Here is a 24,947-nt window from a genome sequence, read left to right on the forward strand (position 1 = left end):
AATAGACCCAGAAGTGGGTGCCGAAACAATCTCTATCCTAGTCCTTTGATAGATACAGATTCTGGTAAGATGTCTGTCTGAAATAAGTCCAGCCATTGTTAATAAAAAGAGAACGGGTTGAGCGGCCTGGGATGTAACCTGGCAACCAAGGAGAGTGGACCGGAATGGCAGTGGAGACTGAGCAATGAGCAATGGGCAACTGAGCAATGGAGACTTAACTGTACTAGTCAGTAGGGGTGGTAGGTGCCATTGAGTGAGCGTGTGTACTGTGTGGCCCTGGTCTCCTTCAAAATAACTGAGTGAGTAGAGCAACAAATCTGCATCTTCATAAATCTGCAGCTTAAACATTCCTCCATGAAACTAGTTGGATGATTCAGAAAGCTGTAGCTATGGGTAACTGACTGTTGATTGGCAGCTTCATCATGACCACACCTGCTCAGGCATCACATCTTGTGCAAAGATTTTTGGTGAAACAGCACACCACCCAGGTGACTTAGCCCTGCTACAGCCCAGAGTTGGTGCCCTGCGACTTCTGGCTTTTTCCAAAACTAAAATCACCTTTGAAAGAAAAGAAATTTCAGACCGTCGATGAGATTCAGCTGAGGGCAATTTGGGAGCACTGTGTGAGGTCTCAAGCTGCCTACTTTGAAGGGGACTAAGGCGTTATGTCCTGTGCACAATTTTCTTGTATCTTCTTCAATACATGTCTTCATTTTTCATAGCACGTGGCTGGATACTGTCTGGACAGACCTCAAATGCTGAGGCAACCTATCAAAGTGGTCTCCCCATTTCTACTGCAGGGGATTTGCACCAGCCTGAGTTTGCAATAAAGGGACAGAGGGCTTCCCTACTAACTCAAAAGGGCTTCCCATTGTCAAGCAAAATGGGATTATTAAATTCAAATGACTGTGGTGGATTGAAACACATCAAATATGTGAAAAATTATAAGTTAATAATAGTGCTTTTAAAAAGACTATTAATTGCCTTTGAAGGTTTCTAGGGTACTAACTCATTATTCTATATAAACATTGGTAAATAGAAGTGAAAAAAGCAGGCATTTATCTTGTCTTCCAAGTGAACAGTGTTTCAGGATAACCAAATAGCTAGGGAAAGATTGTCTTTCTTTTAAAATGTCACTATTTTGCAACTGCCAGTGAAGTAATGCATTTAAGTTACAATCATTAATGGCTGCTAAAAACATTAGCAAAAAGCTAATGAGGAAACTTTATATGATATGTGGATTTGGCTGAGATACCCTGAATCCACTGGTTGATTTTAATATCACAGAAAGAGACAATAAGATATTATGGACCTCCTGGCACGATGCAATAGATAATACTATTCATGAAGTTTTCCTGCAAAAAGATTGAGCCTAAGTTTAATCAAGCAACCATCTGATGATGGTAAATGCAGAGGACAGAGAAGGATGATACAGGAAGAAGAAAAAGATAGCATATAACACCAGCAGGTACAAACAGCAAAACCCACAGTATTAGAAGGCAAATGATAAGTAATTAATTAAATGAGAAATCATTGCAGATTTCAAGACTTAGATATATCAACTGTGACCCATAAATCTTATTTCGAATCATGATTTAAACAAACATAATTTAGAACGATACTTATGTGACAGGAATACTTAAAAATGCTGACTAAAAATTAGATGATAATAAGGAATTATTTTATTGGGGGGATTATATCCTTTTTTAAATCCCAGTTCTCTGAGATACATACCTAAGTGTTGACAGGCCTTTAAAGCTAACTGAGGGGCTTCTAATCGCTGGCTGACTAGATTTTAGAGTCGTGGTGGAGCAGCGTCCCCATTTCCCCCTTTTTGAGCAGGGACATCTGTGCTTCTTATCCATCCCCGTCCCACCACTGTGTCGAGGGGTGGGCTGGAAGGCAGCACCGGGTCCCTCTCATTGTACAGATCGACAGATCAAAAGGAGCTGTACCCAAGGAGCTGAACTAAAAGAACCACATTGGAAACACTTGACCCGCACCTGGATCTGATGTAGACGTGAAATTCCGGACTTTGAGCTAGCAACACCCTAGTGGAATGACATCTCTGAGGACTTTGCAGGAAGGTGAGTGAATTTCGCACGTGGGAGCGTGAGAAAACTCACTTCTGTGTGCTTCTCTTTTACATCTCACACTACTACCACACTCATAACACTTCTGACTCCAGATGTATGGGTTCTTTTCCCCACCCAAACCAGCAATCCTCTGGGGCACCAGCGGGGTGTCCTACCATGCAGTTCAATTCAGACACCAACTAGTGGCAGCACAGAGCACGCAGGTCAAGGACAGCCTCCTGAGGCTTCGCTCCCTTCTGATGCTGATAGGCAGTAGTAGGTCCCCAGGTTGCCCACAACTTCCATCTGACTTAGCTGAAAATTGGGGATTCCAATGGCCCCCCAATTGGGTTCAGTTGCTTCCTAGAACAGCTCACAGAACTCAGGGAAACACACATGTTTACCAGTTTATAATAGAATAGAAAGGATGTAATAAAGGGTAGTGATGAACAGCCAAAGAAATACATATGGTGAGGTCCAGATGGGTTCTGAGCACAGGCGCTTTTGTCCCCGTGTAGTTGTGGTGTGATACCTCTGGAGGTTCTCGGAATCCCACACTTCGGGGATTTTTACTGAGCCTCCCTAATGTCCGCATGATTGATCACTAACTCCATTTCCAGCTCCTCTCCCCTCTCTGGGGAATGGAAGTGTGGGACTGAAAATTACAAGCTTCAAATCATGGTTTGGTCTCCATCTGGGAGCCCACCAAGAGTTACTGCATTAAAAAAAAGAAGTATGATCACCAAGAAATTTCAAGCGATTTAGGACCTCCGCATCAGGAACCAGAGCCAAAGACCAAATATGAAAACAAAGGATGCTTCTACTGCTCTTCATGCTTAGAAAATCACAAGAGTTTTAGGAACTGGAGTCAAAGATTCATGTGAGAAGACTCTTCTAGCATCCCTATTTAAAATAGCTTGAGGGGCTTGGCATCAAGAACCAGGGATAGAGATAAAATTATAATGGGGAAAAAAACTGGAAACAGCAAAAATATTCCCCCAAATGGAAAAGGCTAAGTAAATTAATCCTTAAGAGTATTTGAGAATGTTCTTAATATGTTAAGGCACACCACAGCAAGGTACAAAAATATATAAAAAGCATAATGTCAAATGATTTGTTCTATACTATGTTCCTAAAAATAAAAATCATAAAGATACACAAGACAAGACTGACATACATACTTCAAAATGCTAATATTATGTTTGGTGAGGTGATTAATTTTTATACCAAATGCTTTTATGTATTTTATAAAATTTCTACAGTATTTCTATAATCAGAAAAGAACAAAAAGATGTTTTTTAAAAGTGACACTCCAAGCATAATAAAGCATGAAGTTTCTCTAGCCATAAAACACCGCCTTCCCCACAGCTGTCTCATGCTGTGGGCTGGGTGTTGTTTCTCTCCCCCATGAGTCCCTAGCCCTTTGCCTTCTGTGGTTACGAAAACGTCCCTCTTTACTTTGGGTCACCTCTGCACTTACCCTCTTTCTCCACTGGGCTTGTTCAACAACAACCGTTGAGACTGAAAGTTTCCCAAAAGAAAGACTCTACTGAGCTATATGCCGGCCAGAAAAACGGGAGCAGGTCGTGGGACCTACATTCTAAACCACCAGCCACAGGGCTAGATGGAGAAGACGAACACGTGCCCCTGTGCTGGGGTTGCCAGGGTTCTTTCATACGATGTGTTTGGAGGAGCAAGATTTAAGTGGCTTTGAAAAGATTTACATAGGTGGTAAGGAAAGATGAATTAAACCAAGTTCTGGGATAGGTGCCTAGTCCATAAGGAAGAAGTGCTTGATGCTTCTGTGTTGCCTGTGGGCAGGTCTGGAAAGTTCATGTGTAAGCAGGGTGCTGTCGCACCTGGTGGGAGCTACCCTCTCCACACAGCTGCCTGGAAGCTGATTGAGTGTCCACCCACATTCAGGGAGGCTGGCGGTCTATGTTGGTGTCGGCCATTTGCTGGTGAGCTCTTGGCTCTTCCTCCCACACTCCAGCCTGCTGTAATTTAAATTACGGCATCTCAGGATTTTTCTCTTGTCAGGCTAAAAATTCATGGAAGGTGAGGATTGTGCTTTAAATGTTTACTAGCTCCTGGAATAAATAGTGCAGTATCTTTGCACAAAGTATATGTTTTATTAATTCCAGCCAAGCCCTTGGCTGTTCACATTTAATTATTTTAGCCTCTTCTCGGAAATCGTTGACTTCAGCTTTTGTTCACAATGTGGTCAGCGAAATTCCTTGCATAATTTTCTCTTCATGGTTCAGAGTTCACTGCAGCTCTTTCTCCATCGGGATCTCACCAAACCCGATCACTTTGTGGAGCAACTCTGCCAGGTAAGGGCTGTACCTCTGCATCTGGCAGAAACCCACGGGCTTCATTGGTAGAGTTTGCTTTTCCTTGGATTTTAGAATTTAAAAGTTGGTTGCTTAGCTGATAGCTTTAAATTTCCCATGACCCCTACCTTCTATTTCCCAGACTTTCAAATCTTAATTCTGGTGATGAGTCAAATTGTGTAACTTGGCCTTCCCCCAGCCTTGCTTACTAATCAGTCTCATCATACCCAGGACTAAATTGTAAGCCCCAAGTGCTTTCCACCAGCCAAAACCAAATCTTGGTGAAAACTGGAATTTAGGCATCTCCATAGAAAGACTTCAGCTTGTGATGAAGACCCCTTTCCCTTCAAGGTATTCAGATTTTATTAAGGGTCCTCTAAACACCAATGCCTTTAAAAAACTCAGGTTGAAGTTATAACATAAATTAACTGAAAAGTGGCGTTTTCGGTAGACAAGTTGACCCTGATCTGTGCCCACATAATACACTATACAACTTCACATCATCTGCGTGAAAATATTTTAACTTTGTGTTGACAGATCATAGTGACTTACAATTGTATGACTATTCAACTTTATTAAGAACGTTATAAAACAGTGTATTTAACAAAGGTGTGCTTATTTTTTTGACATAATGTTTATTACATTTTTCTTGCCTCATTGTGATCTAAAGCCAGGCTTTAGATCTTCCTCTAGGTACTTTAGTTGAAGTGTGTGTTTTTTAGATATGGAATATTTTTGGACAGCATGCAACATCCAAATGTCTATTGCCAATGCACTTTTACAGAATACGATATTCGGTAATAGTAAACTTCAACCCCATGGCCCCACTGCTCCAGAGAAAGGGGTGAGGGGTGGGGGACATATACAAAATCACAGAAACATTACCAGTCAAGAGCATTATAGCTAATATCCATTCACCTTTAAGTCACATTGCATGTGGATCCAGGAAGAGTTTAATCAATACAAGTAAACCCACCGTTTAAAAGTCTCTGAGGAAATTCAAATTGGAACAGAAAATAAATTAAGGGCTCATTAGTTCTAAGGGATTTTATTATGTGATATTTGTCAGATAGGCGACTCTCAAATAGTGCATTGTAAATGCACTTAAGCATCAGGGGAAACACATATTTCAATGATGCTTTTTTCACTTTAAATAAACCAATTTTAGGTACTATCTTTGGGCATTATCTTCAGATTGTATCCATGGTGCATTCTCATGAATATTCCTTTGATTTCACCCCTGATGAGTAGATTTGGGGGGGAAGGATAAGCAAAAGTCCAGTGGCACAGCTGCTCTCTGGATACTGGTTAAATATGGGCAATCAAAAGCCACATTGTTTTTATTTTAAAAAGGTTGAGCAACTTTTACCATATGCCTCCTAAGTGGAATGCCGTTGTATTTTGTATTCGTTACTTTGCGTATAACTGAGTCTACAGCTTCTTCCACGTGACTTGTCAGCGTGTGTCAAGTGTATCAGGGTAATTTCTAGATTGAGAAAAAGAAAGGGTCAATAGCCGTGCAATGTGGACCTCAACTCACCGCAGCCAGTTCTGCAGGTCAGCGTCAACAAAGATCTATTGTGCTCTAAGAATCATGGCAAGTGGCAAAGAGTCAGTCTCATAAACCAAATCTGGTCAACCCAATTCTGGATCATGAGAAAATTCGAATGCAACCTCTTAGAAGTTGGTATTTAATTACAGCGGTATTTTTATTGAAAAACAATGAGTCGGTTATCTGTGGGCACTGTGCATACTTTTGCTATCAAAAGGTATCAAGAATTCCTAAAAACCAAAACTACATTTTATTTATGAATATTGACCCACTGAATCAAAGTGTAACTTCCCAGTCTTGGCTTCACGAGTGTTTCTGGCACCTCGACTCTGGCAGTGTCCCTGTCCTTGCCCGGCCCCACCATAACCTCTGCATCCTGTTTGCTGCAGAGTTATGATCATGACCCCCAACCTCAGTGGTTCCTGAAAGCTGCCATTCAATTAAAAACAGACCCACCCAAACTCTCTGCAAGTGACTTCTCTGATGGGAACAATTATTTCTAACCTGTATCAAAAGGGGGATTCTCTTTTAGGTGCCTAGGGAAGAGTGATCAAAGTGGTAGGTATATTAGTCAAGTTAACATGAGAAAACTGTCTTGTGTTTTTCCATCTTCTGAGCCCCTGAGTCATCCCACATTATTGCTGTATCTGAAGTATGATTAGCAATGTAACCAAAAAGTTTCTTTAAAAAATACAATATACAGAACCCTCAACTGTAATGTTCCTCAGATCATAACAATACCAGTTCAGCTATAATTCTTCCCCAAAGTGGAGCTGGTCTATTTGTGTATTTACTTAGTTTCAAAAAGCAGGAAGCCCGCAAAGGTAGAGAATCGCTGGTGGTCCCCATGAAGAGCGCCATTGCCCATTCTCAGCCAAACCTCGTCTCCTTTGGCCAGCTTCAGCACGGCATGGTTGCTGGATGTGTCCGATTTCCCTTTTGTTTCATAGCTGGAAAGGGAAAAAAAGGCACCAGCTACTTAGTCTTTACAGGGGACAGCCTGCTCTTTACCAAAATCTGCCCTTCGCTCTCAGCTCTCAGGCATTAGGTATAGTCCTGGGATCAAGTTCCTTAAATAACATGTGAGCAGATGACGTGTGCCACTTGTGTTAGAATTGGCCAATGCACCCCTCGCAAACACCCCTCCTTGATCATTTCTCATTGTGACTGTGTGGAATGCTAATGACAATGACCAGAATGACCCTGGAAGTTACATGTTAAAGCTTGAGTTCTGGAAGACTATGTAGAGGAAAGCTCTCTGTCGTCCACCAAACCAGAAAAAACACTCTGGACTGTTCCATGAGAAGAAAAGGAATTTCTACTATGTTCAAGTCTTTACACTTGCCAATGTTACAGCAGTTTAGTGTACCCTAACTAATTTAGAATTTGGTACTAAATAGGGTGCTGCCATATTCCAAACTAGAGTACAGACACTTCTCAGATTATGATGAGATTATGTCCAGATAAACCCGTGGTAAATTGAAATATCATAAGTTGAAAATGTAGTTGCTACACCTAACCTACTGAACATCATAGCTTAGCGTGGCCAACTTTAAACATGTTCAGAACACTTACAGTAGCCTACAGTTGGGCAAATCATCTCACACCGTGAATGTACTATAGAGTATCAACTTTTTACCCTTGTGATTAAGTGACTGGCTGGGAGCCGTGGCTCCTGCCACTGCCCAGCATCATGAAATTCGAAGTAGGGTTTCTACTGAATGCATGTTGCTTTTGCACATTTGTAAGGCAGAAAAATTGTAAGTCAAACCCTCAGAGGTCAGGGACCATCTGTTGGTTGCACTGACTCATAGTCAGGCAGAGAACAGTGAAGAAAACAAATACTATTGGCTTGGAAGTGGGGACCCACATTATGCTGTGGCAAAACATTTCAGAAAACGTAATATCTTGGAAGGTGGACCTAAAGCCTACAAGCTTATCCTCTAAGAAAGGGGGTGATTAAAAAAGGTAAAATACTCTTTGCTTCTTTTAGAAAGATGTTGCTAGTATAGGTGAGCTCAGACAGGAGCGGACATGTTGGAAGCAGAATGTTGGGGCCTAACAGGGTTGGAAAAACCAAGTGCTGTTATACCAGGAATAACAGAGCTACAGTTGACTTTGGCCCATTAAGACTTCTCATTCAGCCAAATAGACACAGTCCATGACACAATGTGGTGGGTTAGCCATAGTGCCTTTCTAGGACAATGTCGTTAATAAGGAGTTGGAAAAACTGGACAGCCACATGCAAAAGAATGCACCTGGGCCACTATTTTATACCCTATACAAAAATGAACTCAAAATGAATTAAAGATTTGAATGTAAGACCTGAAACCATAAAACTAAAAGAAAACATGGGTGATGAGCTTTTTGACATCAGTTTTGGTGGTCATTTTTGGAACTTGAAAACAAGAACAAAAGCAACAAGGCCAAAGTCAGTGAGTGGGACCACATCAAACGAAAGCATTTCTGCCCAGCAAGGGAACCATCAACACACAAAGAGACGGGCTACCGAGTCCTATCTCTCCGGGGGAGGAGATATTTGTAAATCATATATCTGATAACGAGTTACCATCCAAACCATGTTTTAGAAACTTCTACAACTTAATGGCAAAAGAAAAGAAAATACAAAAAATCTGATTAAAAATGGAAAGAGGATCTGAACAGTCTTAAAAGAGGACATACGGATGGCCAACAGGTACATGAAAAGGCACTCCACCTCATTAATTATCAGATAAGTAAAAATCAAAACCACAGTGAGGTATCACCTCATACCAGTTAGAATGGCTATTATCAACAGACAAGAAATAACAAGCATTGGCAAACATGGGAAGAAAAGGGAACCCTTGTGCATTGTTGGAAGGAATGTGAATTGGTGCAGCCGACATAGAAAGCAGTATAGAGGTTGCTCAAAAAATTAAAAAAGAGCTACCCTATGATCCAGCAATTCTACTCTGGATATTTGTCCTAAGAACATGAAAACACTGACTTCAAAAGAGGTATGTACCCCCGTGTTCATTGCAGCACTACAAAACATAGAAATAACTTCAGTGATCTCAATGGATGAATGAGTAAGGAAAAGGCGGTGTATGTACAAGCAATGGACTATTATTATTCAGCTATACAAAATGAAATCTTGCCATTTATGACAATATGGATCAATCGTGAGGGCATTATGCTCAGTGAAATAAGTCAGACAAAGAAAGACAAATACCATATGAGCTCACTTACATGTGGAATCAAGAAGAAAAAAAAACTATTCAAAGAACAAATGGGTGGTTGCTAGAGATGGTGTGTGCAGGGGGGAGCAGACAAAATGGGGCAAAGGAATCAAAGGTACAAACCTCCATTTACAAAATAAATAGATCATGGGGAAGCAGTGTAAGGCATGGTAACTGTAGTTAATAATATTGTGTTACATGTTTAAAAGTTGCTATAACAGTAAATCTTAACGGTTCTTATCATAAGAAAAAATTATTTTACTATATATGGTAATGGATGTTAACTAGATTTATTGTGGTGATCATTTTGTAATAGATCAAATATTGAATCATTATGTTGTGCTTCTGAAATAAATATAAGGCTGTATGTCAATTATACCTTAATAAAAAAAGTTTTAAAAAAATTACCCTGCTACCCAAGTATATTGTTTTTGAAAGTCTTCTGGGAGCCACCATGAAGTTGAGAGAAAAAGACATAAAGACCAGAAATAAAGGAACTAACAGGCTGAAAAACTATAGGTCAAGTAAATAAACCATTGGATATGGTTTACTAATATATAACTGACTGGTAGAAAATAGATTAAAAAGTCTGCTTAGTTTCTGAGAAAATAGTAATATTCCCCACCTCCCCCTCAAAAAACAAGCCTGATCTAAAAAGAGCTTGGGAGGTTCAACCAAATCCTCTTAGCCCTGACTTTGCACCAGTGGAAAGTGGGCTGTGAAAGACCCCAAGGAGAGCCCACTCACGTTTTAGATGTAGCCCTAGAGACAAAGAATCAACAAAGACCCGCCTCGAGGACAGAATCGGGCCCAAGAGGAAAATGGCCCCGACACTGACCTGAAGAAAAGGGCTGCCCATCCTGAGGCTCTGGGCTCTGAGCTGATGCCGTAACTGCAGTTTAGGGGACCCCCCATGGGGGCCAAGATGGGGAGACATGTATTCATTTTTTAAATGTTTTCATTGAATTCCTTTCATCACCATTTATCTGCCTTATATTCCCTTCCCCTTCCATCACCACATTGTTGTCCACGTCTGTGAGTCCTTTTTCCTGTCTGCTCAATCCCTCCACCTCCCCACCCCCTCCCCCACAGCTGTCATCCTGCTCTCTATGTGTGAGGTGATACCTGGATTCTAAGTGTGGGAAGAAGGGTTCAACAGTACTCGGTAGCCAGCGGGGCAGAGAAGGCCAGCTGTTCACCAGACTTTATGTCCCCTCTTCCACAGGAGCTCCTCTGTGTAGCCTTGCTGACCTTGGTCGGGTGAAGTTGAGTAGAGAACAATGTGACCAAGTTCTCTGAATAAAGCGCCCCATGCATAAAAATCTCCACAAGCTTGTTGCTCTTTCTCCTTCTGATTGTGACAAAGACAATGGCCAGCGAGAATTTGGGAGTCAATATTACAGAAGGCAGAACTGCTTTCACCAGACTACGCTTTCAGAAAGAAGGCAAGACATCCATCCTCTCCTTTGCAGTCTCCTCCTTCTCCCTTTCTGCCTCTCACCTTCCCCAAACCTGGAAATGGTCAACAAAATCGCATTCTGGGGCGGTGGAGCCACTATATTCTGGATCTCTCTGTTGCAGCATCTTCATCTACCTGACTCTTCTCTTTCTTGTTTGGCATTTCAGACACAACCCCCCACTGGAGGTCAGGCTCCAGAAGAAAATATGGCAGCCCCCACAAGTCATCAAAAACAACATGGAAATGAGAACAGTCCCAGAGTTTTTCATAGATAACTCACCACCAATTTACTCATTGGGAAGACATTGGCTGTCTGCCTCTCTCCCACATCTTAAGCTTACATCAGAGCAAGTTGAACGCCTTCTCTTTAAAATTTTTTGAAGGCACCCTGGTGCCAAGTTGCTATGATAAATACCAGAGTGGAAGCACAGCCAACAGAGAAGAAACTACTCCCTCCCCGCCCTCAGCCCGCCAGCCCAGAGGGATGGCAGAGAAGGCTGTCATCAGGGCTGAACTCTAAGCAAAGGGCCTGGGGGATAGAAAAGCAGAAGAAAAGGATGAGAGAGAAGGAAACAGGTCATGAGCTAAGAAAAGAATACAAATTATTAGTTGTGGAGAGTGTTGCTAGTAATTAGCTCAAGGCCTCTTAGCCTGTTTATGCTCACGTTCATCAGGTTTATCTCTTCCCAGTGACACCATCTGGCCATATATTGGTGCTGGGGGCTCTCACAGGGTCCAGGACAGGCTCTGTTGATTCCTGTAGAGTCCCCTGGCACTGGCTATCCTTTGAGTAAACATGGCGGCATGGATGTTACCTATGATAGAAAAGACCACCCACCTGTACATGCTGAAGACTGTATTTCCATTGTGCATGAGGTACACATACACTTCCTCAACATCCTCATGCTTCATCATGCTGAAGGTGAAGAAATACACACCTGAAAAAGGTGGATATTAACTCACATTTGTATTACTACGTGGTGCGTTGAAGACCACATGACTTCAAACTTGTTGATAGTCTATGTGGTGTGTAGGTTCCTCTTGGCCCTTAATTGTATGAGTGACCCTTTGTCTGCTCTCACCTTGAAAGTGCTTTAATTTTTTTGACACAATATTGACTTATAGATAGATAGGGAAATATACATGTGTGTGCATGTGGGTTACTAAAAAACATACACAAACATCACAGTAGCAAAGAGCACACCTACTACCTTGGTTTCTTGGATCTTGGTTTCTAAATACTACTCTCCAATAAAAGGAAAGGGCACCTCGGAAAAGTGTGTTTTTCCAAAGCTGGGACAGGGGAAAACACAAGATGAGCCTGAAGCAGCTCATGGTGCTAGAAAGTAAGGAAGTTACAAGGGACTGATTAATGGCTATCAAATATGCCCATGTCCTAAAGTCCCCAGCATCTGTAAATGTTACCTTTTGTGGCAAGAGGGACTTTGCAGGTATTATTATGTTCAGAATCTTGAGATGGGGAGATTACCCTGCCTTATTCAGGTGGCCCCAAGCGACTCCCACTGTCCTGATAAGAGAGCCAAAAAGGTCAGAACCTGTGAGGGGAAGGTGGTGTGACAAAGGAAGCAGAGATTGAAGTGATTTGGCCAAGGGACAGGGAATGCTGGCAGCCTCTATGTCCCTGATGCTTCTAGAAGAACCAGCACTGCCTACACATTGAGTTTAGCCCAGTTGGACTGATTTGGGACTTCTGACCTCCAGAGTTATACAAGAATAATGTTATGTTTTAAGCTCCTTAGTTTGCAATTTGTTACCATAATGATGGGAAATGAATATAAAAGGGCTTAAATTTTTTTTTAACATTTAAAGATTTTTAAAAGGATCAGACCCCCCTTGGGATGGTGGCAGGGAGAGAATAGTGTTAGGACACATGTAACTGTGAGAATTATGATATAAGAACTTTCAAAGTCAGGATACCTATGCCCTCTCAGGGGTTATTTGATTCAGTTCAAACCAGAGACAGTAATCTTAGTAGCCATGGCCATCGTTTTTGAAAGTGTTTTGGTCTTTTCAGGTTCTAATTTATTTACTTTGAAATTTAGTGGAAATCTATAAATCACCTGCTTGTTTTAACCAGAATTAGAAACAATCCTCAACTCCCTTAATGTCTTGTTTCTTTTGTTCCCTCTTCCTTCATTCCTTCCTTCTTTTCCTCTTTCCCTTTCTCCTTTCTTCCCTCCTCCCTCCCTCCCTCCCTCTCATTTTCTTTCTTTTTGATTGCTAGATGGATTGATTTGGCCATTCACTTGTTTTTCTGTCTCACCTGACACTGGGGCCCCAAATCTACCAGTCATGACATCAAAGAAGTTTCCGATGTTGGTCTCAACACTGCTGAAGATAATGCCGCTGTTCTGATTGGTGAAGTGTGTTGCCAGAGAGGCCATGAATGCAATCTAAGGAAAGAGTTGGGGGTCAATTAATAGGCCATTTATTTTAAAGGGAAAAAGCTTTTATACATGTGAGTTTATTTCAACACTATTTGTAACTGCAACATGGGAAATCACTTAAACATTAATCTATGAAGAATGAACTAAATGAATCATGATACTTTCTAACATTTTTATGCTTTGTGGCCATTAAAATGATCATGTATATTAACAGCTCTTCTGATTGCATGTTTTAAGAAACGTTATACTTTAAAATGCCTTTTTAAATGTGAAATTTCTGTGATCAAACCATGTTGGAAAAATCGGGGCAAAATCTTACATGTATACCTGTTAAAAGCACATCAGTGCATCAGGAATCTTTGAAGCCCTTAGCCAGGGTACAACCACTCACAGGTTTGGGGTTAGCGTCTCAGGGTTTGAGAAAGTTTATCATCCATCTTATCCACTTCAAGCTGGCCAAGTGGCCTCTGTCTCCTTTTCTTTGTAAATTTATACTGACGCATGGCTCCCAGGTTGCTAAAATCATTAAGCAACGTTCATGAAAAAGTCACAAAACCACAAAAGCTGTTAGAACAGCACACAGCACCTTCAGCTTACAAGGCTCAGAAAAATGAGGGAACTCACCCACAGTCAGACAACCACTGACTGTGCCCAAGAAGAGGCGGAGTTTTCCCCCTGACCTTCCAGACAAGACTTGCTTTATATTCTAGTTCTTGAAAAATCTCTCATATTACAGTCCATTCCCTCAATTACTTTATTTTAACCATGACGTACTATTTCAGGAAGACATACCAGCTGGAAACAACTTTAACAAAGAATGCTGGCTTTCAGTGTCCATAGGTGTCCCTTGGAAGAATTGATTTAAAAAATACCAGCCAAAAACGGATCAGATTTAGTCATTTTCTTGGTAACCTAACTTCATGTTTTTAGGTTTTAGATGCTATTAGCAGCAAAAAAAAAGTGAAGATCACTTAAAAGAGAAATAAAAAATAGACAAATAGGTGCTTGGGGTACGATGTCCAATTCCAGCCTCATAAATAAATTTTTAAAACTTTAAGATGAAATAGATATGATCTGGTCTGGAAATCTGTGGGTGGATAACAAAATAAAATGTCTCTAGTGATAAAGAAGTTATTAATGAGAAATATTTAAATAAAATTTTGCCATAAAAATCTGACTTGATAGAAAGTAATATTTGTACCTTAGTGTGCCATTTAAATATGTAAATGTAACAAAATTAACAAATAAGTGGAATATTCAAACGTCTACTTACAATAATAGTTTATGTATCTGGAAAGTTATATATTAAAGTTGCCAAAACCCTTTTTATTTAGCATATCTTCGAATTTGGGAAATGGGAAATGAGTTGATATTCAGGGTTGCCTTGTATTTGGTCTATTGAGGGAATTGAATTTCATCCTCAAAAGGTTTTCCTCCTCCCTGAGAATGATCACCAAGCACTGGGAGCAGCCCGGGCCTTGTGCAAACATCCCGAGCTGGAGATGCGTGGAGCGAGACTCGGCCTCGCTGGGCGTTGGTGCCAGCTCGCGGGAGCACCGGGCCTTCTGAATCCTGGCCCCTGAGGCCCCGGCCCATGTAGAAGTCACCTGGAGACGTGCTGAGGGTGGTTTACCTGCAGCTCTGGTGGAATCCCCGGGTGGCCCTTTTCTCCTTTGGGGCCGTGCTGCCCGCGCTCCCCTCGTGGGCCCAGGTCGCCTTTGTCTCCTTTCTCACCTTTGGCCCCTTCGTGCCCAGTGGCTCCGTTATTGCCATTGTTTCCGTGGTTTCCTTAAACAACCAGACATCATGGCAGGAGGAAGCCCATCACTCAGACCACCAATTTTTATACAAACGCAGCCCCAAAATGCACACACTCAACTGTGAAAAGGACCATTGGGAGCAGTTCCGATACAGCCCACGGAGGCGCTGTGAAGTGGGGTCTCTTTAAACGGGACACTGAGAGCAGCCTTAGGGACCCTTAAGGCTCCAAAGCCTGTTATTCTCATCAAGTGAGACTTGATGAGAAAACCGATCACTAAAGCATCCCTTATAATAACAAAGATCAGAAACCACCTAAATGTCCACTGATACTGGAAGGTCTAAAGTTTAAAAAGATTATACAATCAGGAGATGATGTTATATAGTCACAAAAAAGAATGCTAAACAAAAGTATTTAATAACATTAACAATATCCATTATATTTTTAGATAAAAGGTTATAAGTCAATACAGATAGCATATTACCACACTTGGGTGTAATATGCACACACAGTATCATGCATGTGCGTGTGTGTTATATCCAAAGAGGGGGAAGACTAGAACAAATTATATGAAAATATCTACAGTGTTGCTTTATAAATGGATGAATCATGAGTGATCTCTGTGTCCTTACACACACTTTCCTGTCTTTCTGAAGTTTTCAACAAAGGACGTGTAAAATCTTTGACAAAAAATTACAATTTTTTGTAACTTTGGAAACAAGATTTGGGTAACAATCTTGGCCCTTCCCTTCACTTTGCCACCACAATTTCTATACCTCTTCTCTTCTTACATTTGTCAAATTTCAGGCCCCTTTGCTGTTTATTTTACCTTTGATCGGTTACTACACCAGGACTGTAGCCCTTCCAGATGGGTCAACTCTGACTTTGTTTACAGGTTAATGAGCTAATGACAAAACTGCTCCTGAGGGGAACATTTAGCCAAGGCCAGCCTGTCCCACAACCTCAGAAGAGTTTAGACCCCAGAAGATTTTAGAAGGGTCTGAATGTCTCCTACCTCCAGCCACCGCACCTGCTGCCAGCTGCCCCGGAGGGTCAGTGATGTTGATTCCAAGCCCGTAATCACACTTGGAAGTCTAAAGGGTGTTTTCTCATTTTAAATTTGGTGACAGTCAGGAAACCACTTAAAGGTATGTAAGAAATTGAATGTCATTTGTCTCCCTTCCAAGTACTAACCAGGCCCGACCCTGCTTAGCTTCTGAGATCAGACGAAATCAGGCACGTTCAGGGTGGTATGGCCGTAGACTGGATGGCATTTGTAAAGATTAGCATCAACAGGGCAAATCAACAGAGAACAAGGGTGCAGTCGGGGGAGGGTAGAAGCAGGGTCAATGGTCATGGAAAAAATACAACTAAAAAAAAAAAGGAAACAGCTTTACAAAACTGAACCAAAAAGAGGACTTTTGCCAAGACCCACAAGCCTGGGACACCACTGGTAGAGTGGGGGCAGCAGAACGGTGGGTCCGGAGGGCACAGCGGAGCTCACCAGCGTTCCTCACGCCGTGCCGCCGCCCACACAGGGGTCAACAATGTTCCCACAGACTGAGAGAGGCGTAAAAGCCAGCTGAGAGACAGCTGAACATGACGGACCCTGAGGCCGCGGAGGAGAAATGGAGCTGAACCGAGAATCTGACAGAGGACCGTAGCTCAGTGAACGGCACTGTGGAGACACCTGTCACCCAGACCAGTACACCGTAGCTCAGTGAACGGCACCGTGGAGACACCTGTCACCCAGACCAGTACACTCTCTGCTCCTTCACAGCTTCACTTCGTAAATTCTCTGGAAGTTGCATACAGTGTATTGCATGAACCACACTGTGGCAGAAACACTGACACAGGCGTACAGCTCCATTAAGCTCAGGGAGGTCCACACTCCATGACGCAGAAGAGCCTCCAGCCTGTGAGCCTGGTGCCCCCGGGCTACTCGTGTGGTGGGACCCTTCAAGTGGAACAGACAATGAATGTGACAGAGGTTCCACCTAGACCGTCTCTGTACACCCAGTCTGCCCAGCTCTGTTCTGGATTTTCCATGTGTACATTTTATTTTTTTTAATAATTTATTTTTAGAGAGGGGAAGGGGGTAGAAAGAGGGAGAGAAACATCAGTGTGTGGTTGCCTCTCATGTACCCCATACTGGCGATCTGGCCTGCAACCCAGGCATGTGCCCTGACTGGGAATTGATCCACAGGCTGGCACTCAACCCACTGAGCTACACCAACCAGACACGCGTACACTTTAGATCACACACACCCATTTCAGACTGTTTGGCTTCACCCTGGCTCCTATTTTGGCACAGTCTAGTCTATTAGGCCGGTAGAAGTGCCTCTCTCCTATCCTTACCTGGAATGCCAGGGGGGCCGGGAGGTCCAGGTGGCCCTTGGTAGCCCCGGAAGCTGTAATCTCCATGGCAACACTTGCTGCAGTCTGGGGGCAGCCCTCCCGTAGGTGGCGACTTTAAAAAGACACAAAGAGAAGCTTCAGGGCAAGGCAGTTAGGACTTCTGAAATTCTCTGACCTTGTTCCCTAGGTAACTTTAACTCCAAACAACCCACAGCAACATCAGAAAACAGAGTGCAGGGTGGGGATATTACCAGCAAAGGAGGCAGGGGTAGCTAAGAGGAACCAATGATCAAAAGGAAAAGGCAACAAGAGAGCCAACAGAACCAACTCTTTGGACAGGTGGGTGACTGGGCCTGGCGGGGGAGAGGGTTGGGGGGCTGGGGCAGTGCTTCTGAGAAGTACTTTTCTGCCAGTACTGAAGGCAGCGAAACAGGAAACAGAGACGCCCCCTTCTTCCCGAACTGCTAGGACCCTCTGGTGTAGCTAAGTTGATTTAGATGATCCTCAGATAAGAATTATCAACTTCAAACATTGTTATTAAGACTAGATTCATGATGTTGGGTTAAGAGTTCTCAGAAATTCTCAGTTGTAGCTCTAGCTTTGTAAACAGCCACAACATATTCAAATTGCCTTAGGAAATCAAGAAAGTGAAGTATTCTGTGGTCCAATACATTTTTAATGAATTACTTCATTTTAAGTTGGGTTTTATTGAGAAAGCATTCAAAAGTATTTTTAAAAAATTAAACTTCAGCCCTGGCTAGTGTAGCTCAGTGGATCGAGCACGGGCTACAAACCAAAGGGTCGCCGGTTCTATTCCCAGTCAGGGCACATGCCTGGGTTGCAGGCCAGGTCCCCAGAGGGGGCCACATGAGAGGCAACCACACATTGACGTTTCTCTCCCTCTCTTTCTCCTTCCCTTCCCTTCTCTCTAAAAGTAAATAGATAAAAAAATTAAAAAGAAGAAAAATTAAACTTCAGTTAATAAATATTAACATCAATGGTGATAAGTCAGAGAAGTTGTTTATCTTTAAACACTTTTAACTTCTCTTAAAAACTATCTAACATGATGTACTGTTTTATATTCCACCTCAAAATTTAAAATGATTATTACGTTGTTTGAACAAATATTCAATGAGTACACAATGGGCGCTAAATGCATTCAAACATGGCGCTGAGCTACATGCTTATTTATTTAAAGATAAATTTCTAAAATGTATGCTTTCATGCCAAGGAGCTAGACAGAGTCAGAGCTGCTTATAAAATTTGGAATCTCCTCTGAATTGGCAACTTGCCTTTTAATTATATCATACAAAACACTTGTGGAAACGTTCCTAGACACCAATTGGAATCCAATGGATTCTTGAAAACAGCATACTGTTGTTGAGGAATTTATTTTTAAAAGGAGAGGTGGGAGGAAATGAGGAAAGGAGAGAGAGGAAGAGAGGGAGAGATGGAGGGAGAAAGAAAGAATGTAAAATCCACATTGTCTCTATCATTAGAAATTCAAGCAGAAAAGTGGATCAAAGCTTTGTGTTGCTGTTCATTTCAACTTCACTTTCTTTTTAAGTAAAAGATGGGCTTGCCCTCTTCCCTAACTCCCTCATTCCTCCTTCCCAGAGGTCTCCGCCAAGCATCGCAGGACAACGCAGGGCAGTTCCCGTGGTCCTGCAACAGCTCAGGGCCCAGTCTGGAATGATCAGGAGCTAGGAATTGGAGCTGACTTTTCCTCCAGTCTTCAGTCGACAAGACCCAACTGTGGGCAGGTATGAGAATCTATGAAAACCTTTTGTAAAACCAGTGGAGGAAAAGAAACTCAGCAAAAGTCATTGGCCTGAGACAAGAGCTTTCAGACACTTGGAAAGTCAGACGCCACAGCACTGCCCCACCTGCTAAACCGAAGATGCAATCTGAGAATTTCCTGGTTTGGTCTTGCAACTGTGAAAATACAGCTCTTTAAGCTCCAAGAAATCCAGTGCCAATAATGAATTTTAGAGAAGAAGGGAGTGGAAGGAGGTGATGTCCTGAAGTGGAACCATTTGCTTGAGAATGAAATACTGAGACATTAGGAATGTCTGAAAGATGACTGGACTGGAACCTGAACTCCCTTCTCAGGTCCATCTCTCTCTACGGAGTTTTTCCAGCTCTAAGATGCAAACAAAGGTACTCAAGTCTGTCCCGAAGCCTCAAAAAAATGACTTAGAAAGATTTTGGTTTTGAGGTCTAGTATCTAGGCTTGAGAAGTTTAGCCCAGGCAAGAGGGCTGCCCAGTACCAGAGCTGACTAGGACTGGGGTGCATGCCAGAGCTACTTGGGGTACTTGGGGAACATTGAGCTGCCACCCAAGAGGGGAGGGACTTCTGGTTACTACTAGTTGGCCCCTCCTGAGAACTGTCCTGCAACATGTCACATGTTCCTCTCCCTGGCCTGGCTTCAAAGTGCAGTCAGATGAAACAATGTAGGTCTGTGGATGCACTCAGAATAAGACAGGCAGCATGTGTTAATTAAGACATTTTCTCCTAGGTCAGGGAGAATTAGGAAGTCACTACGTGTCACCCCCTTAAGTTTACCAACACTTTTCCCAAAGTTAGGTCAAGTTTGAACACCAGGAACATGCGAATGGGCACTATGGGAGGAGGAAGGGGTCTCTAAGACAAGTTCTGACCCTTTTGTAGGTGGAGGCCCAGGAGCAGCTACTCAGAATTCGGCTCTGCCATTAGCAAGTAACTTCTAGGAAAGGGAGTCCATAGCTCCTCATGTAACCTAAGGAAGAGGGAAGAGAAAGGAGCAGAGGGGAAGTGGGAAGAGAGACAAGTGTCCAGAATGAGAAGGGGAGACTGAGAAAGGTGAGTGGTGCAGAGCTACAGAGAAGACAATGCCAGGAGAAGGGAGTCTAGGCCTGCTCACCACTCCAACTCTGCAGACTTTAATCCAGGGGTGTCCACCCTTCAGCATCTCTGGGCCACACTAGAGGAAGAGTTGTCTTGGGCCACACATTAAATACACAAACACTAATGAAAACTGATAAGCAAAATAAAAAGGTCTGTGCATAATTTGCAATTTTGTATTGGGCCACATCCTAGCCATCCTGGGGCACATGCAGCCTGTGGGCCATGAGCTGGACACCCCTGCTCCATGGTGGATCCTATGGGAAGAGTCATCTTTCTAGAACACAGATTTGATCACCTCTCTGCCCTGCTATGAACAAACAAACAACAGACAAACAAAAATGGTGCTGGCAAAGTAAGATCACAGCTCCTTAACTGGCCCAGAGCACCTTCCGGCCTGGCTCTACAACCATCCCTCATCTTTGTCCCATGGCTCGGGCATTCCAGCCTCACCCATTCCTCACGAGCTTTCTTAAGGCTGTTCACTGTTGTTCTTTTTTAAAGAAAAATTTCTACCAGGAATATCCATCCTTTTGTCTCATCTTCAAGACCCAGCGCAGCAGCCACCACCACTCTGACACTTTTTTTCCCAGTTGCCTCTTGTGCCCAGACTTGGTCACATGTGTTTAATTATCTGCTCATCCATCTCCATTGGCATCCTTCAGAACTGATTGGAGAGCAGGGCTGAGGCATATTTATGCCCATCCTAAAGCTTGGTAAATAGCAGAGCTACAGAAAATGGTTGGTGAAAGAATGAACGAGGAGAAAGGAAAATTAAACTAAAGAAGAGGGTGGGGGCGTAGGGAGAAGAGGAAGAACACAGTGTAATTCTAAATGTATTATGGATCTACATATCCATCCGCGGAAGGAGTTGCTTAGAAAATGTCCAGGACATCAATGACTAAATCCCTTCAGTGCCCTGTTGGGGGTTTGTTTGGAAATACTTTAGGAAACTGGGGACGTTCGAAAGCCCCCCTTCAAAAACAGCCAGAAAGTGGCTTCTTGCGCCTCTTATTTGATTTCGGCCTGTTAGATGCCTAGGGGGACTAGAAGGTCGGTGGGGCGGGGAATAGAAATAAATTTGGATTTCAGTGGCCTGCTGGGTGCCAGTTGCCAGGAAATAACAATCCATGACAGTCCACATCTGTTTTCTGCTGCCCCTAGGAGCTCACCCTGCCTCGGCCAGGGAGCATCTAGCACAGATCCTGTCTGTTCAAAGCCCAGATCAAGGCCGGGACAAGAGTGATATATCTTCCCCGCTTTGGGAAACACCATTAGCATCCATCACCCTTTAGCCAAAAGATTGTCAGATGAAAGGACCAGCTCTAAAAGCAGCTTTCAAAAACAAGGTTGTATTTAAAGGTTATCATTTCTCCTGCTGCTCCTGAAAGAAGCAATTTTTTTTTTCTCAGCATAGCCCCACAGAACTACGTGGTTAGAAGTCCCAAGTTAGTTCTCAAAGTACAAATAATTCTGTGTGTGATTTTGGCCTGATCATGTAACCAGCCTCCACTCCGACTTCTCCATCTGTGGTAGAAGGGATTTAGATTTCAACCGCATGTGCCTTGGGGAGCCTATTTAAATGCATCGAAGCTGTCAGTTCTTGGAGGAAAACCTCCTTGTTCAAACATCATGTAATTCAAAGTCGCTCTCCCTGCCCCCTCACCCGATTTCAGCACGCTTGATACCTAGGTCAGTCAAAATTTATTTCTTCCTTATGCTGTTCACCTGGAAGCAATATAATGTATGTCAATGATACCTCAATTAAAAACTTTAAATAATTTATTCAAAGACATTTTAAAAAACCCTGTTCTTAATGTTTAAAATAAATTGAGTTTCACCCCAAATAAATTTGCCTTTCACTACAACTGAAACTTGAACTGTCATGGTACCCTGAAAGAGTTAAAGGTGTTCCCTTATTGCTGAGCTTACAGTCTGAGAAGTTAATCATGCTGTCTGTGGTTATCAGGCATTAAATCATACAATACAGTTTACATTTTAATTACGCACAGTCTTTGTTTTAATGCTTTGCACCTTTTTAAAACAGGCTGGACATAGATACTTAGCCAGCTAGAATGCTGAAAATCAGATTAACAAGCCTTGTAAAACACCACGGTCAACTCTGGAACCAAAGTGAATAACTCGAAGGGAAGCCTCTCCTTGCTGGGGAGGATTAAGTCCAGCTCTCTCGGGATCCACAAGTGACTGCCCAAGGTCACGGGCTGGCTACCTGTAGGCCAGCACTCCTCCTGTCCACCCAAGGAAAGAAGGACTGAGTCACAGCCGAGCAGGGAGCTCACAGCCCCTATTGTCTTTTTTGATGGGGTGACACCCCAGCCTCTCTTTATCCCCGCCCGTCAATGCTACCTCTGCTGGTTTTCTAACAGAAACCCACAGTCCCCCTCATCGCACGGAGCATCCCAAAAAGAGACCCACAAGCAGCTCAGCAAGGTCCTCAGAAGCATTCAGCCCCAGAATCGTAGCTGAAACAGAGAGCAAGAACAGGCAAACTCACAACGCTTTCCCAGTAAATCCTTAGAAGAGAATTCTGAGTACCTGGGCCCAGAGTGGGGTGATCTGGGCTAGGTCATCTACCTCGGGGTGCGGTAGCTCATCTGGTCTCAGGGGTTTTAGGTCTGTAGAAGTGTTATTATCCACAGTCCCAGTTTTAGCATGGCTCCGCTCTCTCACTTTCTCCCTCCGGGAGCCACCATGGACGGTCTGCTGGTGGCTTTGCACTATTCTCGCCACCACTTTATTAGCTCTTCCGCTCACCTCCATGTATTCATCTTGACACAGGCAAAATGGGAGGAAAAACAAAGCCAGCAGGTGCCAACAGATCAGCTGCCCCGGCATGGTTCTCAACAGAGCCGCGGAGCCTGCTGGAGAAGACAGCCCGGGCTCCAGGCGCCGTGGTCTCCTCGGGCCAGTGCCAGGGCTGGAGCAGAGAGCTGCAGCCGGCCGGGTGGTTTTATACTTTGGTGTGCAATAAATAAGGCTGCAGGCCTGCCAGAGGGAATGCAGAACAGCCCATTCATCACTTCCCCACATCACAGGCCAAGCGGACTTGTGAGCTGGGGCTCCCGGTGGCTGGGGTTCATAAACGTCACACCTTGGCACGTTTTTTGTTAAAGTGCAAAGGGAACCAGCTGGAAACAGGGAGCATGTGTCTGGGGCTTGCTTTCCTGATGAGACACGGAAAGGCTGTGCCTCCGCAGACTGAGACCCTTTTGGAGAAGCCTCCCCTCGGACTTGCCAGGAAATCCGGGCTCAGCTGCACCAATCCATCTGAAACGGCAGTGGGAGCGCATTCAGGGAAACAGAGAGAGCTCCTGCACTCTCTCTCAAAAGCTAATATTTCCCCTGTGGTCGGCTTGAAGTAGCTCATTTCCCCTTCCGGACACCAGCAGCCGAGGCCGTGGATATCCAGAGCACTGGGCTGGATGCAGACCCAGTCTCTGGGCTCAGCAAATGCATTTCCTTGTCCTAGCAAGTGTGTTTCCCCAGAGTTTGCAAACATTTGGCAAATGCATTCCTTCCTGAGTTTCCAAAAGCCAAAGTTAACTCTTGGTCAGAGCTAACCAAGTTGCATATTGTCAGAAGGAGACAGAACAGCCTGCTTTGTGTTCATAGATCGTCTCTGGCTACTCTTCCTTCTGACATTCTTGATTGAAATTGAGCAAATGGAAAGCACCAAACCAAACACGCTACTCCACCTACATCAGGAGGGAGAGGATTCCCGTGTCCATTATTCTCCTTGCTACCCTTTTACTAATTCAGCTGAAGAGCAATTGGACATTCCTAATCTCTTTGTGATAACAAATCAAGAGCTAAATTATATAGGCTTGTCATTAAAAATTGCTTCTATTTATGTATTTCATTTAATATTACTCATTCACTCACTTCCTAAGAAGTCACTGGCCCTGTCCCAGGAGGACTGAGAAGACCCTGGGACTTACAGGGCATGGGTAAGTGGCAAGTGCCTGGTGCCGAGTGGACGAGGGGGCACTGTCAGAGAGCCCAGGTTCAGAGAAGCCAGGCTTGAGGCTGACACGACAGGGCAGCTGGAGAGAGGGAGGGTATGCCAGGGCCACTCACGGCTGCCCTCCTCACTCAGCAGAGGGGCCTGGGAACCAACTCCATTTCCTGACGCCAGTTGTATCCCTCCTCCAAGAGCCAGACAGCTGCCTCCAGAGCCCCCATTTATGTGTTGAAAGGATTCGGTGCCGGCGGTGGAATGAGAGAGGGAGAGGCGTTCTGTAAAGGAGAAGCTCTCCAGGGTGCAGACGTAGGGGCCTTGGGAGTCATGCTGATTCAAAGCAAGTGGTTCCCTTTGGGTGGGAGGTAGGACACTGTGACAGCCCCACTCCGTAAGGCCACCCTCAGTTCTGCAAAATCTCCTCACTGCCTTCTGTGCCCAGCACTCTCGGCACATGGGGAGGGGACCCCACCAAGCTGCCTGGCTTTAACTCTTAGTGGAGATGGGAAGGATAGCCACTGGGGCCCGTGAACAAACAGGTGGATGGATTATTGCTGTGGGAGAAAAGCCCCCGAGCGATGTCTCAGTGGGTGGAGGAGGGGTGCCCCCTCACCAGGGGAGCCTGGAACCAAATTTTCAGGGAGACCACAAAGCAAGGAATGACTCTGAAATCTAGGTCACCCAATTCACCGGTTTTCCAAGAGCTGCCTCTGGCAGCTGCCACAGCCTGGACCATCTGGCTAAGTGGCTTCGAGTCAACCTCTCCTGGCTTTGAGCCGCACTGAGACTTTCCACGGGTGTTTGCAATCCTCCCCTCTGTTCTGGCAGTTCTTAATCTTGGCTGCGTGGTAAGATCAGCCAGGGAACTTCTAAATATACCACTGTCTGGATTCCATCCTAGGCCAATTGAGTCAGAATCGC

General features: G+C 43.8%; 1 protein-coding gene across 2 annotated transcripts; it reads right to left on the minus strand.

Moving 5' to 3' along the window:
- Nucleotides 1-6,497: 6,497 nt before the first annotated feature.
- On the minus strand, nt 6,498-23,116 carry C1QTNF3 (C1q and TNF related 3). Of its 2 annotated transcripts, none has more exons than XM_037063144.1 (6): nt 22,823-23,116; nt 17,163-17,274; nt 14,679-14,833; nt 12,922-13,051; nt 11,476-11,575; nt 6,498-6,910 (listed from the first exon to the last, which is right to left on the minus strand). In XM_037063144.1, exons 1-6 carry the CDS (start codon nt 23,096-23,098, stop codon nt 6,751-6,753), a joined length of 933 nt encoding a protein of 310 aa, XP_036919039.1. In that variant the 5' UTR covers nt 23,099-23,116; the 3' UTR covers nt 6,498-6,750. The 2 variants fall into 2 exon arrangements, with proteins under 2 accessions (XP_036919039.1, XP_036919038.1); XM_037063143.1 differs by having other exon boundaries at nt 22,604-23,116.
- Between the last annotated feature and the right edge of the window lie 1,831 nt (nt 23,117-24,947).

Source organism: Sturnira hondurensis, unplaced genomic scaffold (genome assembly GCF_014824575.4).
Source record: "Sturnira hondurensis isolate 20B ecotype Veracruz unplaced genomic scaffold, ASM1482457v3 Scaffold0014384, whole genome shotgun sequence".
Lineage (NCBI taxonomy): Eukaryota > Metazoa > Chordata > Mammalia > Chiroptera > Phyllostomidae > Sturnira > Sturnira hondurensis.